The sequence below is a fragment of the Pleurodeles waltl genome, chromosome 11 (assembly GCF_031143425.1).
Source record: "Pleurodeles waltl isolate 20211129_DDA chromosome 11, aPleWal1.hap1.20221129, whole genome shotgun sequence".
NCBI classification, from domain to species: domain Eukaryota; kingdom Metazoa; phylum Chordata; class Amphibia; order Caudata; family Salamandridae; genus Pleurodeles; species Pleurodeles waltl.
Window position 1 is genome coordinate 164,946,369 of NC_090450.1, and position 14,884 is coordinate 164,961,252.

General features: G+C 40.4%; 1 protein-coding gene across 1 annotated transcript; it reads right to left on the minus strand.

Annotated features, from left to right (window-relative positions):
• Window positions 1–12,128: 12,128 nt before the first annotated feature.
• On the minus strand, window positions 12,129–13,133 carry SUCNR1 (succinate receptor 1). The gene has a single exon (XM_069212624.1). It carries the CDS (start codon window positions 13,131–13,133, stop codon window positions 12,129–12,131), a length of 1,005 nt encoding a protein of 334 aa, XP_069068725.1.
• Window positions 13,134–14,884: the final 1,751 nt, after the last annotated feature.

Genomic DNA, 14,884 nt, shown 5'->3' on the forward strand with positions numbered 1-14,884 from the left:
TATTTTCAATTTTCACTTGTTAGTGTACAAAAGTTGGGGGAACCTCAGACTTCGAATTTTGAAGAATTAGGGATGTGGCTATCAGTGTGACCAGAAATAGCTTCTCTTTCTTTGCCATCTGCATACTAGGAATTGCAGAAACCCCCAGTGTGATGGTATGAGTATCATGGGCAAAATCAATGTTGAGCTTGCAGTGTTCATTAATGGAAGCCCAGTATCTTGCTACTTTTGGACAATCACAGATGATATGCCACCAATTCCCTTTGTTCTCCTTAGGCTATCTCAAACATTTAACTTGTATCTGAGGGTTAATTTTATATATAAATTCAGGGGTTCTAAATAGAAGCCACTTGGTATAGTACTGCATCTGGTAGAGGTTTGCATGTCTAAACACTGAGAGATTAGATCTATTTGTTGCTTTCCAAATCTCGGTCAAGACTGATACTCCCCCCTGCAGTAACCATTCTTGTTGAACTTTATTGAGCAGCTCTCCCGAACAATACTCCCAGACTACAGCCATCCAGTACCTAACAGGTCTAGGGTTACTGGATTCAATCAAATCCGCAACTAGTGCTGAACTGGCTTTAATCTTGATCAGATCTAGTGCTCTGAAAAAGTGTCTAATACAAATAAAGGACCAGCGGAGGGGCATCCTCCCATGCTGAAAGCTGGGTTCTATGTCTGGCCACTCTTTATGACCTCGGCTCTGAGGAAATTGACAATCTTTGATAGACATTGAATTCCCATTCATGAGCAATACCTCTCTCAACCAAGGTTGGTGCCCCCACAGTGGTGTCCACAAGGAGAGTGGAGCTATTGATAGCAAATATTTAAAAAATGGTTCCTTACACCTAAAAAGCCATTGTATATGTAACAAACTTTTTTCTGTGTTTTCATCAGATGTAGGAAATCCTTAATTTTATATTCCTGTGCAATCAAATCCCAACAGACATTATCAACTGCTCTACCCAAACAAGGGGGGAATGAATATCTAAAAAAAGGAATGATCAAAATTAGCAAAATAACATTCTTTTAAGTTCGGCAATGAAACACCACCCTCAGTGGTTGCCCAATATAAAGTGCTTAGTGAAACGTGTGGTGCTTTGATTTAGAGTTTGTCAGACAGGTTACTCCATCACAAACATGACTGGTAACCCATCTGATGTATTATGATTTTAATTGGAAATAATGGAATCCTAATACGGTGGATGGGATATCTGTCACATTTGTCATGGAGTAACCCCCTCCGCGAAACTCTAAATCTGCCCATTGGTCTGTAAGGCACAGGGTAGAGCAGTAAATAAAAAAATAAATAGCAGCTATCCCGGCATGAGGACTAGCACAATCCACCCCATTATAGAAATTGGCAATTGTGTCCATCTGTTGAGTAGAGCCTTTACTTTCTTAATGAGAGGTAGATATTATATGCAAAAAGGTCATCCACCTTCTACGTGGTATAAATGACCAAAAACCTCTTTGGCCTTGTGTCACTAATGGGTGGAGTTCTCCTGGCAGGGTATCAACCCACCTATTACATAAAAGGATTTTGTTTTTAAGCCTGTTGATTTTGTTCATGCCTATAGCCTGAAATTGCTGAAAAATGTTGAACACACTGTTTGGGGGCTGTATCTGTTTTTAAAAACAGAGCAACGTCATCTGTGTATAACTTAATTTTTGCCATCCTACCTTTGGGACATTCAAAACAGTTCACATACCTAATGGCAATCACCAGCGTTTCAATAAAAAACACAAACAGGATGGGTGGGAGCAGTCACCCCTGTCTTGTACCCCGCTGTATTTTACAAATTCCTATTTCCTCTGACTTAATAACTAACTGTGAAACTGCGACCTCTTAGATTCTACAAATCACCTAGATAAAAGCTATAAAAAACTCAAACTGATAGAGAACAAAAAACAGGCTCTTACAATTAACAAAGTCAAAAGCCTTCTCGGCATCTAGTAAAAATATATGTGCCAGAATTGATTTTTGTTTAAAAAAATCAATGCCTCAACCAGGAAATTTGTGTTTGTTGACAGCTGACTACCCGTGATGAACACACATTGATCTGGGTAGATGAGGCAGCCTACTTCTGTATTCTTCCTGTTGATTAGCAATTTCATAATTATCTTAACTCTGTTGAAGGATGGAGAGATGTCCGCCTCTTTCATTTATGGTTAGTAAGTTGCATTATTTTAGACATTAACAAAGAAAGACACTTTTTATCAAATTCGACCGGTAGGCTATCTTCCCCACAAGCCTTCCCATTGGGTAGAGACTTGATAACCTCCACCACCTGCTCTATAGGGAACACTGCCATCAACCCCTTTGCTAGGATGGTTTTAAGCCTAGGTATGGGAATTTGCTTATAGTGATCCAAAAACCAGGTCTGGATCTGTCCTGAGTGAAGAACCCAGGTCTTTTTCTCCTCCATGTAAAGTGAAGTTATTGTATTCTGGGCCCTTTTGTCCGGATCCTGCCAGCCAAAAAATATCCCCATGTAATCACTGTCTTTTTTGTTGGTAGGCATTGATAGCAGTTTGGGCTCACTCACAGTAATACTCCTGCAACAACAGATTTGCCTGCCTATACTCTCGAGGGTTACTAATATTATTTTGATGCCACACATTTGCACTGTCATTCCTTAGGCCCCACTCCAAGGTGATCCTCTCTCTTTACAAGCTCTGCCTTTCTGCGATGCTTCTTGAGGTTATGTGAGACAGTATGGTCGATTTAAAGGTCCCCCATACCAATTTAAGACTGGATGTTTGCTGATTAATTTCAAAATAGTAGTTGATCCTGTCTTAGTCTCTTTAACCCACTCCTCATCCTCAAGCTTGACCGAGAGTGCAAGAAAAATCCAGCCTGGCTGCCCCCTTATGGCATTCGAAAGCATATGAAAATTTGGGCCTGGCTGGATATTTGTCCCTTCAACCATCAACCAACTACAATCTTATAATATAATCTAATATAGGTTTGGTGGACCTCGGCTTATTCTGCTTTCGAGTGCTCGAAGAATAATTTAATGATGGATTGAGCAGCAAATTGAAAACACCACCCTCTATTAATTTACCCAGTATTGTTAACAAAGCTTGGAAGAGATTGGACATGGAAGCTAGGTCATCCGGAATTGAAGCATAGATTGTGGAAACTGTGACGCAAGCCTTATTCAAGGTGCCACTTATCGGACCTCACTTGACCTCACTATCTGTTTAGTTTATATGGTATTTCAAAAACTCCCATGTGTGCCACTTTTGCATTGGCTAGACATACATCACAAGCTCATTTACCCCCTTGCCTAAAATAGGTCTTCTGAAATAATACGCTGTCAGGAGAATGACGTTCTAGCCAGTCTTCAACTACCTTTAGCTTTTGTCTATTGTTTAGCCCTTTAACTTTGCAGGTGATTACCTGCAGCATGTCCTCTTGTGTTGACATTTCATAGTATTCTTACATGGCAGAGGGGATCTTGCATTCCTTGAATGCCATAACTTGCAGTCGCCATAGCCTCTAAACCCACCAATGATGCCTGCATCTTTATACAGCTAAGGTGCACAGTGCAAAGTGTAGCGTGTCTTGTGCTTGTGTACATGTGCATTTAAAAAGCTTGCAAACCCATTCATTCCACTATGCATAGCCTTTTATATCAGAAATTAAAATGCTCTTGGAGAAAGTGCAGTGTGCTAAGTGCAAACAAAATAAAGTGCAAAAAAAAAACACATCTTTCGGAGCTTGCTTTGAAAACGAGAGGAGTCTGAGGTATGATCCCTGAGGTGGGTACCCACCTAAATATGAACTCAACCCAAGGTTCTCCGATAGTTAAATAACATTTCTCATATTCTCTCTATGCATCACTATCCCCACCACATCCATCTTAAATCACGAGGAAAAACTGTGCACCCTCTAATAAACAAAGTGCAATGTGCATAAATGTAGGTACAGTATAGAAAATAAAGTGCTGAAAAATGAATACCCAAAAAGGGCTTTACATGCAGTGGCGGTTCGCGGGGCGCAAAAGGGGCAGGGCGGCGCACGGGGGGGATAAAAATTAAATGAATTAAGAAAAATAAATTTGTATTCTCCACTGCCGTGCCTCTTGCTCCTGTTGCTGCTGCAGGCACAGGCTCTCTGCCTGCCCTGTAGCCAATCCTGATGCTGCTCAAGGCCAATCCTGAAGGTGCTCAAACCAGTGTGGCTGTGAGTGCCCAGCCGGGCACTCCCAGGCAGACTGGGAGCCTGTGCAGGCTCTCTCCAGCCCCGCAACTGTGTTGATGGGCTGGAGGTAGCCCTGTGTGCATGTGTGTTTGGCCGGCCTGAGACGGCTGGTCAAACATACATGTGTAGTGAGGGGGAGTGCTGTGCACTCCCCCTCAGTGCATGTCACTCCTGTGGACCCGTCCCTTTCAAAGAAAATGATAATAAACATAGTTTACTATTGTTTTCTTTAAAAGGATGGAGGAGCCGTCCCTGCTTACATGCCTAAACCTTTTCAACTGGCTCTACCTTAATCCTCCCCATGTTCTAAGTTTCCCCATCATGTGAACTCTCCCTTTTTTCTGGCTCCTAGCCCCCTTCTCTCGTACCACTCTCTAACTTAACCTTCTGAGTGACCCCTAATCCCCTCCCATCCTCTGGAGCATCCTCCAAATTTGCCCACGATACCCGTTTTTTCCCTTCTTGGCACCATGTTGCTGTGCCTTGCTTCTTTGCCCCTCCTCGAACCCCGTGGAAAGAATTAAGAAACTCTGTCAGTACTACCGCCATCAGCGCTGCTGCCCTTATGAACACTCTGTAAGTTCTTTCAGTAGCTTCTGTGCATCTTCCAGCATGGCGAAAAGGATGAATTGTCTTTCATGCAGAATTTACATTTTAGCAGGATGGATAAAAATGTCCTTCGTCCCTGCTTCCTGAAAAGCTGGGAGAAGAGCTTTTATTTTTTTTTGCCTATGGACTAATTCTACTGTCATGTCTGAGGAAATTTGCATTGTGAATTCATTGTTTATGTTAAATTATTTTTCTTGGATGGTCTTCCATAGCACTTTTTCTTTAATGCAAAAATTTGCAATGTTCATCAGAAACGTGAGAGGGAATTTTGGGTTTTGACTAACAGGCTCACAGTTGTCAAATCCTGCTGAGAATCATGAAAAATGAATTTCTTGAGCAAGTTAGTTGCATGAGTAACCACCCCTTCTGCATCCTGCTTATGTTCTGGAATACCAACTAGTCTAAGATTCGACCAATGGGAGTGATTAATTGATTGGTAGTGGGAAGAGAGACTCCAATAGTGGTGGGCTAGCCAATGCAAATGTGTCAGACAAAATGGTGATATGATAATGGGTAGTCCGACCAGGACCTGAGATGGTACCTTTAACCCTGGGGAGACAAGACCCTCTCTCCCAGGAGGCAGAGGCAAGAGGTAAAGTAAACAGTCCTATGCCTGGGCACATGAGCACCACAGACGGGTAGATGCAGCAGCCTGTTGGAAGTGTGAGTGACACAGTGGAAGTGGAACGCACAAGTACAGAGACTGGGCTATCCCTTGGTGAGAACAGTGAAAATGAGGGCACTCCAGGTGACTGTGCAACTTGCAAGGAAAGTTTGAGTGAACCAGCTAGGGGCGCAAAGCAAACGGTTACATCTGTGGGAATTAAGGCTACAGAAAGCTTTCCACTCTTTCATAACAAAAAGAACAGGCCTTACTTTTTATTACATTTAAGTCACACCCAAGATAGGCCCTGGCTAGTCCCAAGAGCAGGGTACAGTGTATTTAAAAGGTTGGACATGTAAATTTAAGTTGAACCTGTCCTGGTAGTAAAAAATTCCGACATTTGTTTTTCACTACTGCAATGCCTATACCTCCCTTAGCTTAACATGGGGGTTAAAGTAACCTTTAAGTGTAACTTTCCACTGGTAAAAGATAGAAATTTGGAGTTTGGTGTCTCTGGACTCACAATTTAAAAACATAACTTATAGTGAAGTCGGATTTTAAATTGTAAGTCTGAAAATGCTACTTTTAGAAAGTTGGCATTTTCTTGCTTCTGTGCCTCTGCCTGACTCTGAATACACATCTGGGAAGATATTTGCGGGCTAGACGAGAGGGAGGGGTTACCACATACCCCAGAATAGGGCTCTGCCTCTCCTCATGCAAAGGTCTTCATACCCCTCTTAGACTGTCTGAGGCAGGGAAGGAGAGACAGGGACCTTGTGCACTTCAAAGCCCTCTCTGTGAAGTCTCCCCACTTCAAAGAATCAACTGGGTATAAGTACTGGACCACAAAACCCACCAAATCAGAACTTTACTGGTATCAAGGACATTCTGCCTGGAAGAATACAGCTGTGATGGAGGAACGAGTGCCGATTTGCTAACAGCTCTGCTGTGTTGGCCTGCTACCTGCTGATTGGTGTGCTGTATAAGGGACAGCACCTTTGCTTCCTCCATTGCTGGGTCGTCCTGCTGCCTGCCACATTTTGCCTGGGAGTTAGAAGGTCTGGAGCTGCTCTCTTCATCCTTGAACCCAAATTTTTCCAAGGGCTTGCTGGTTTGCCCCATGTTCTTGAAGTCTCAGGGCCATCAAAGACTTCCCTGCAGTGTTGCTATAGCTGCTGGGCTCTGCCAACTGTGAGTCCTCCCTTTCCTGAGGTGTCAATCCAGTCCTGGGCCTCAGACGTGGGTTTTACAGCTGTTTATGCATCGAGGCCATTGTGGTGCTCAGAACTGATGCAATCCCGCTGATGCATTGATGATTCAACAACGACCCAACTGCAAGGTTCGATGACAAAGCAGTGTGAATTTGAGGACATCACTGTGCGGTTCAACAATGACACATCACATACATGTACACAGTGCCTGGATCAGAACTGACGCATCGAGTCTTTGACAGCAATGCTTGTTCCATTCAAGGGACTTTATCAGTGGGCTCTTTGTGAGTCCTGTAGCCAGACTGCCCTCCATCGCGGTCCACCTTAACTTTGGATTTACCCCCAGTCTAGCATGACCTAAACTAACCATTTTGCGCTATTGACGTCTAAGCATTGTTTTTGGAATTAATCTTTAAAAACTCATATCTGAACTTCTACTAATTTATTTTTGGTTTTGTTTTACTCAGATAAATATTCTATGTTTTTCTAAACTGTGGAGCCTTTTTGTGGTGTTCTTATTGTGTTACTGTAAGTTAAGCATTTCAACAATGCTTTACACATTGCCTCTTAATTTTAGCCAGATTGTCCAGTGCCAAGATACCAGAGGGTGAGCACAGGTTTATTGAGGGTGTGTATCTGACTTTTTCTGAGTAGGACTGTGGTCTCTACTTGGACGGGAGGCATACCTCTGCCAATTAAAAACTGGTGATCAGCGGTGAAGATAGGACATCTGTTTGTGCAGTACCTTAGAGTAATTTGGTGTACACTACTACGCACATTTAGACCAATTCGAATAAATTGTCTCTGATCCCCATTGACGAGTTTTTTTGTCTACCCTCTCTGATGGGCTTTTTTCATTTTTTATTTATCCCTAGTTGGCATTTCTTTCTATATAAATCATGTCTCTGATCCGAGGTCTCATAACTACACCGGCACCTGCACCTCCAAGCATTGATTTTGAGTTGTCTATGTTGGAGAAATACACAGTGCAACAACTCAAGGAGCTTTGCAAAGCATTTGGGACTTCTATCAAAGGTTTCACCAAGAAGGTGGAGCTCCAATAGGCATGAGAGTCTGGATAGAAGCTAGGGATGCAAATGAGACCCTTGAGAAGGATGACATGGAAATTAAGGATGATGAGGAGTTGGTCCAGGATTCAGTGGAAGACTTAGGCCTGCCTGGGAACCACAGTGATGATACCCAGAAAGGAGCAGTGATTCCTCCCCAGTCAGGGAGAGCATTTCATCAAAAGGTCTGCCCCTAGATAAGCGAGAGGAGGGAAGAGAGGAAATAGAGGAAGGACTTGGCTAAGCTTACATTGATGGAACCAGAAAGATTGGCTATGGAGTAGAAGAGAATGATGTTGCCTCAAGAGTTGAGCTTGAAAGAGCTGGCTATCAAAGTCAGTAAGGCTGTGTCCAGCAGTGATGAGGGTAGCCATTCTTCTGTACCCTCTGACAGGAGGGCCCACATACCCAAGGTGCCTTGGAGTGTTAGATGACACAGACAAATGGTATGAGGCCTGTGAAATTGCTCTACAGATGCACAGGGTCCCTGAGGTGGATTGGAGAGCTAGTCTGTGGAGGCAGATTCCCAGTGAGGGGAGGGACACTCTTCTGGACCTAGAAGGGAGAGACAGAATTAGGTATTCCAACCTCCACCCCGGTGGAGGAGACCCTAATTTGGAAGGTTAGTTTGACACTCCAGGACAGACGTTCAGGGACAGTCAAAAGCTATCCCAACAGATTGGGTATATTGTGTAGATTCCTTTGGCAAGGCACTGGATGGTTGGGTGAAGGGCAGTGAGGTAAAATATTACCAGGGACTGTACAATTTGTTTGCAACCGAGCACCTGTTCAGTCTTTGTTTTACAAATCTGCACCAACATCTTCTGGATAGTAAGCTCACGGACTCGGAACACTTGCTAAGGGTGCATGTGTAGGAAGGTATCTAGGGGAGGATCTTGCTAAGGGTGCATACCTCTGCCAACTTAAAACCAAACAGATTGGTATGGAAATGTGGGTGCTCATTACCCACATTTCTTTATATATTATTTGCTCACCTAACTTGAATGTCACAAATGTTAGAAAAAAGGAATGTGCAAACTCAGCTCACAGTAACTGAAGTTGGAGAAAAAGCCAACTACCAAATTCTTATCTTGTTCTATGCCTCAAGCTTACTATGTGGATGAAACGTCATCTGCCCTGTGCTGAAACATGTTGTAATAGAGTGGGCTATCAAATGGGTAATCCAAATGTATTAAAAGGATTTTTGTTTGCAGCAAATATTTTATTCTGTTTACACAATTACAACTTTCTTTGTGTTTTAAAATAGCTGCATCATCGTTCTTATTGCCACATTAGTTTTTCTGTCACAATGCACACATTTTCATAAAAGAAGAATTTGTGACTTCAAGCGCTTGATTAGGTATCATTTGTTTGTAAAACCCATCTCAGGTCTGAATATTTTATAAATTGACAAAGTGGTGATGGGTAAACTGAACATCATGTCTTTTAATGCTTTTGCATCAAAATCATTTATCTGCCAAAGGCAAATCAAGTGTAGTTGATTATATTGTGTTTATTTGTATGTTTATTTGTATGTCAACTTTTATTTAGTCAAAGGTCTACATTAATGTACAGAAGAATGCCACAGCATGAGCACAATTACTAGTTAATACTCTCCAAAGATTATTGCAAAATGTATTTTTAATACATAAATAGAAAGAGCTAAATTTCATTTTAGACATTATGCCTATTTCAAGTTCATTAAAATACACTTCTTACACATCACTTCCAAAGAAAATAATTAAAAAACTAGTGCACTTTCATAGAGAAAGGCGGACCTTATGTATTCTGTTCAACGATCCTTTGTCAATAGAATATTTTCTCTGACAGCCCATGGAGAATGAGCCATAGAGGAAGAATATTACATTGACAGTCTTATTTTGGGTGGACAGGGTATGTTTTTCCTTTCTATCACCACCAGGAAATACCTGATGGTGAGTCATAGGAAAAAAGCTATAATGACCTCCACAACTAGGTACAAAACTCAAAGGGGGTGGGGTCATGAGTTGTTTGTTGTTCAGAAACAAACTCCTGCTTTGAAAGATAAAAAGTTAAAAGTTTAGTGGACAGCCTTCAAAATCAAAAAAGTACATTGAAAGGTGGTGGAATGTTGGTCCAAGAGGAATATCTCAATTTAATCTTATTTTAACAGTTTTGAGATTTTGAGCATATTATGCATTATATCACAAGCAGGGTGCATAAGAGTGGCTTAAGGGGCAGAGAAAAGGGAGGAGAGTGTGGATTGGTAGGGGTACTAAGTGAGAGCAAGCACATTTGTTTGTTAAATAACCAACATTATTTAAGTATATCCAAATAGAGAGAGGGTGGGAGAGTGTGTGTGTAAAAATCTTTTGGTGCAATCCAACTGACAGCACACCCAAATAAAAGCACCTGTAACCAACTATTATACACAAAACACATTTATAAGAGGGGTACAGCACCCCAAACACCCTTCACCCTTTCAAGCTACGCCCCTGAGTTCATCAAGATGGTGACCAGGAAACCCTTGTCAACATGCATGCTGGTATTAAAATCCAACATGTCAGAGGATTTTTCTTTAGTGAAAAAGAAAAAAAATGAAATTACAGGTAATCTCACCTTATTTGAACTTTTTTAGATCATTTTCCTTAACTTTCATGAAAACATCATCAGAGAAACATTTTTCTCTTAAAGATCAGACATCAAACCATTGTAGGATAGCAGTAATATATTTTTACAAATTTGTGACTACTTAAAATTGCTAAACAGTTTTTACAATTATCACAAGGCCATTAACAACTCAGTTAAAATAAGCATACAGCTTTCATTGTGTTACTTTGTGCACACTACCTTTATTATAAAAGACATACGTTTCAATAGCAGAGTCATGCTACTGAAATAGAAATAATTGTGTTCTGAGATCATGAAGAAGAGTGGAGTGTATATGTCCTTAATATAAACTTCCACATAAATATGACCCTGAAAAGCTGATTTTTTCAATTGTACTGTGACATACATTCGCTAGTAACATTACTGAGAACTGAGCTAATAAAAAATGCTCGATATTGCCATGTATTTTCCTTTTCAACCCCCTTGGAGCTTAATCCTGCAGGTAACAAGAAGGCCAATAACTACTGTTGATGACTGGTTGCATGGTCATCATGATGAGATATATTAATAACCTTGGATCAGACACATTTTCACTGATATTTGCAGTTATGATATCTTCAATATATTCTGCATATATTTCTGAGAATACTTACTTGATAAAACAAGCAATATTGCAAAATAGTAATATTCAATATATTTAATAATATTTAAAATGTTAAGGGATGGAAAATCGACACCTGTGACCAGATTTACTTTGATTTTGCATTACAGTTGCAGCACTTTTACTGCACAGCCCCAATCCAAAATGATTTTAGCATTTATCATCCATGCAAATCCACTCTGTGTGGCTTTGCGTGGTTTAGTAAATATAAAGCAACGCACTGCAACGCATAATGCTGCCTTGCGTTACTTTGGGTAGTGATTAGATGGGTGAGCGTGGATTTTCCCATGCACCAACCCATGTATTTTGATGTAAACCAGATTTGCAATTGTTTGTAAAGCTGGGTTTGCGCTAAACGGTGCCCATGCCAGAAAGAGGCATAGCAAGGAGAAATATCTTTATTTCTCCTTGTTACTTCCTCTTTGCAGTTCACATAAAAAGAGGAATAAATCATTAAGGCATGTTTTTGTTCACTAAGGCATCCCTTCCTGCATAAAAACAATCCTGCCCGTAGCACAAGCACCCTTGCATTATGGTGTATGGGTGCCTGTGTTGGCACTAGGTAGCACACAGTGCATCGGTCCAACCAGAAAGCAGAAATGGCCCATATCTTTGTAAGTATTGAGCATTTCAACTCTTTCCCTTACATGAAACTCGGTGCAGTGTTGCAAGAAATAATAATACATATACCCCAGTGTTCATGTCCCAGTTACAATCAGACAGCAATGGCAATAGCAGCCATATTTACAATACAGCAGGTGTAGAAAGTTCAGAGCCTTGTAATCTTTTTTTTACCCTTAGTTTGCCCTAGAAATTATTGAGAAAATTAAATATTTGAACAGTGGACCTGATAGACACATGGCAAACAGCCCTATTGTAGCTGGGAACTATTGTAAGCATAAAGACATTTTTCGTATAGTGAAGCTGTTCAATAAATATACATTTTGATGTACAGTAATTCAAAAGATATGATCCCTATAAGCCAGCCTTCATTAGGTCGAAATTTCCCAAGTAAACTGATAAAACATGCATTTTAAAAAACTAGCTATTTCATGGTGTTAAATGAATATAGTTTACTAAATCATATTTTATAGATCACTGAGTATTAATTGAAATTGCATTATTACATTGATTATAAAGAGCTTACTTCTGAACCTTTCTCATCATAATACTTTCATACATAGTATGACTTAAATGCATTTGATAGTTGCCTTATTTTGATGTTCAACATGTCTCTGAAATGGTCACCCATCAAGAAATAAAAAATAGGATTTATGACACTGTTCAAAAATGCTATAGGCCTTGTAATCACGTAGATGGAATTAATTATGACCTTTGTACACTGTGGAGGTGCCCAGGAGTCCATTCGTGATGCTATTCTGATGTTGCGCATGATGTGATATGGGGTAAAAGTGATTGAAAACAATATAATTGCCAAAATAACCAAGCGGAGTGGTTTTTCGAGGGATGGCACTTGGGCAAGATCCTTATTTCTCTTTTTCAGCAATATAACAATTTTTAAATAAAAAAAACAAATACCACATAATGGCATAATAAATCCGAAGACAGTTAGGCAAGTGCTGTAAATGAGGTTTTGTACTGGGTCTCCAGAGCTTGCGTAGCTATGGCAATTTGTGTCATTAGTCATGTTGGTAAGTCCAATGAAAGTAAGCATTGGTAATAGTTCAGTTGTGACCAGGATCCAAACACCAATCGAGATGAGAATAGCCAACCTTTTTTTCTGGAGAACATGTTTCTTGAAAGGGTTTTTAATCAGCATGTATCGATCCATGCTAACACAAGTGAGGAAAAGTACACTTGTATACAGGTTGGCATGTAATAGGAACCGGTTGCTTTTGCACATTATGGGTCCATAGATCCAGGTTTCATTGGCATAACTCTCCACGAGCCATGGAAGTGTACAAAGAAATGCAAAATCCGATAGACAAAGGTTGAACAGGTAGATGTTTCCAGTTGACCAATTCTTCATGCCAAAGATGTAGGCCCACAAAACTGTTCCATTGGCAAGAACACCGAGAATAAACTCCAGCGTGTAAAACACAGGCAGATAGTATTTTTTCAGCAACTGATCTAGTGTGATGCAGTGGTCATATGTTCCATTGTGGTTCTGAAAAATGATAAGAGCAATCAAGTTTTTAGATTGTTTTTTAATCATCATTATCATAAAGTTTATTTCGGAAAATGTACCCCATAAAACAATGCAAATACATAAATGGTATACAAAAAATGGCTTAAATGAACAATTTGAAATCAAATATACAAAAACACTATGTATGATTGCTTTTCCGCAGAAACCATGCACAATTAAAAAAACTGCTTACACTAATAATAAATTCTAGTCGTCTGATTTTAAAGTCCATGAAATAGACCATTGTGGTGTTTGATGGAAGCTCAGGCAAATCGGTTTTATTTATTCATCAAAATATCATCTTTTGGATTTGTTTATAATATATTGGTCTAATGGACTATTAAGGATATAAGAATGAAAGACAGTTGTCATAATCCATTTGTTATTCTAAGTACACAAAAATTACACAAATTCGCCTTTGTCACCATCAGGGACATCTTAAGGGTTTTGGGGTCCCTGGGCTAAACATATTTTGGGGGCCTTCAGGAAGAGTTTGAATTTATGATCCAAGTTCAGCTCTTTCATGCCCTTGTGGGCAGGTGTTAGCACGTCTGACCTTATTTGGTTAATTGACATTAGATTATAAGGGAATGCGTTTGTAGGTCAATGAACCTTTTGACTGCGCTAAGAGTAGTTCCCACCATAAGACTCAGTACCAATGCAGATCAATAGCAATGACAATCAAAGGCATCAATAATCATAAAAGTCAGTAATTTCCACACTCCATGACCTTTCAGTCATGAATAACCACACCTTTATGTAAAAGTTAGAATGTTTAGTTACCTACATTAACAATGCTAATGTCACGTAACTTAGGGGCCAGATGTAGTAAGCGTTTTGCATGGCGCAAACTGCGAAAATCGCTAGTTTGCACCATGCAAAACGCGCATCGCTATGCACATTCCCATTTTGCGAGTCGTTACCGACTCGCAAAATGGGACTCCGACTCGCAAATATGAAGGGGTGTTTCCTTCCTATTTGCGACTCGCACCGTGATGCAGAATTGCTTTGTGACCGCGAACGCGGCCGCAAAACAATTTGCTGTGTTACCACCAGTGTGACACTGGTGGTAACCCATTCGCAAAAGGGAAGGGGTCCCCATGGGACACCTTCCCCTTTGTGAATGTTGCCATAAATGTTTTTTTAAAGAAAAACAGGCTGCAACACAAAAAAAAACTGCTTAATTTAAAAAGCAGTCACAGACATGGAGGTCTGCTGTCTCCAGCAGGCCACCATCCCTGTGAGTGCAGGGACCCCATTGAGATTCGCAGACGGTGTCTGAGACACCGTTCTGCATACAATTTTGCGATTCTGAAATTGCGAGTCGCACCGACTCGCAATTTCCTAATCGCAAAATCGGAATTTGCTACATCTGGCGCTTAGTCTCATAGTCAAATGGTAAACATACTAAAACAATTCTGGCTGCCCATATCTCCTAAAGAATCTCAATTTAACCAAGGCTTGGACTACTGCACATTCTAAGGTTACAGTACAAATCAAAAGCAAGAGTAACTGTGCAAACGAAATGACATACATTTAGATTCAGCAAAGAAAAGACATCAACTGTTATTCAATGTAGCAAGTATCATCAGTCAGTACCCTAACTAACCTTCAGATCAGAATAGCATGTTTGGACTTCATGCAAAACAATTTTAGTCCACACAAATTTGAAACAATATCTAACTATGGCTCTATCAAAATTAGCGGTTGGTACATAGGGACAAAGCAAATAGACATAACAATCATTAACATCGTCTTATACCGTGCCTCAGTATGGTTCA

Bases quoted from the DNA above. Each gene is read 5' to 3' on its own strand.
- SUCNR1 (XM_069212624.1), bottom strand. From the start codon at position 13,133: ATGATGATTAAAAAACAATCTAAAAACTTGATTGCTCTTATCATTTTT.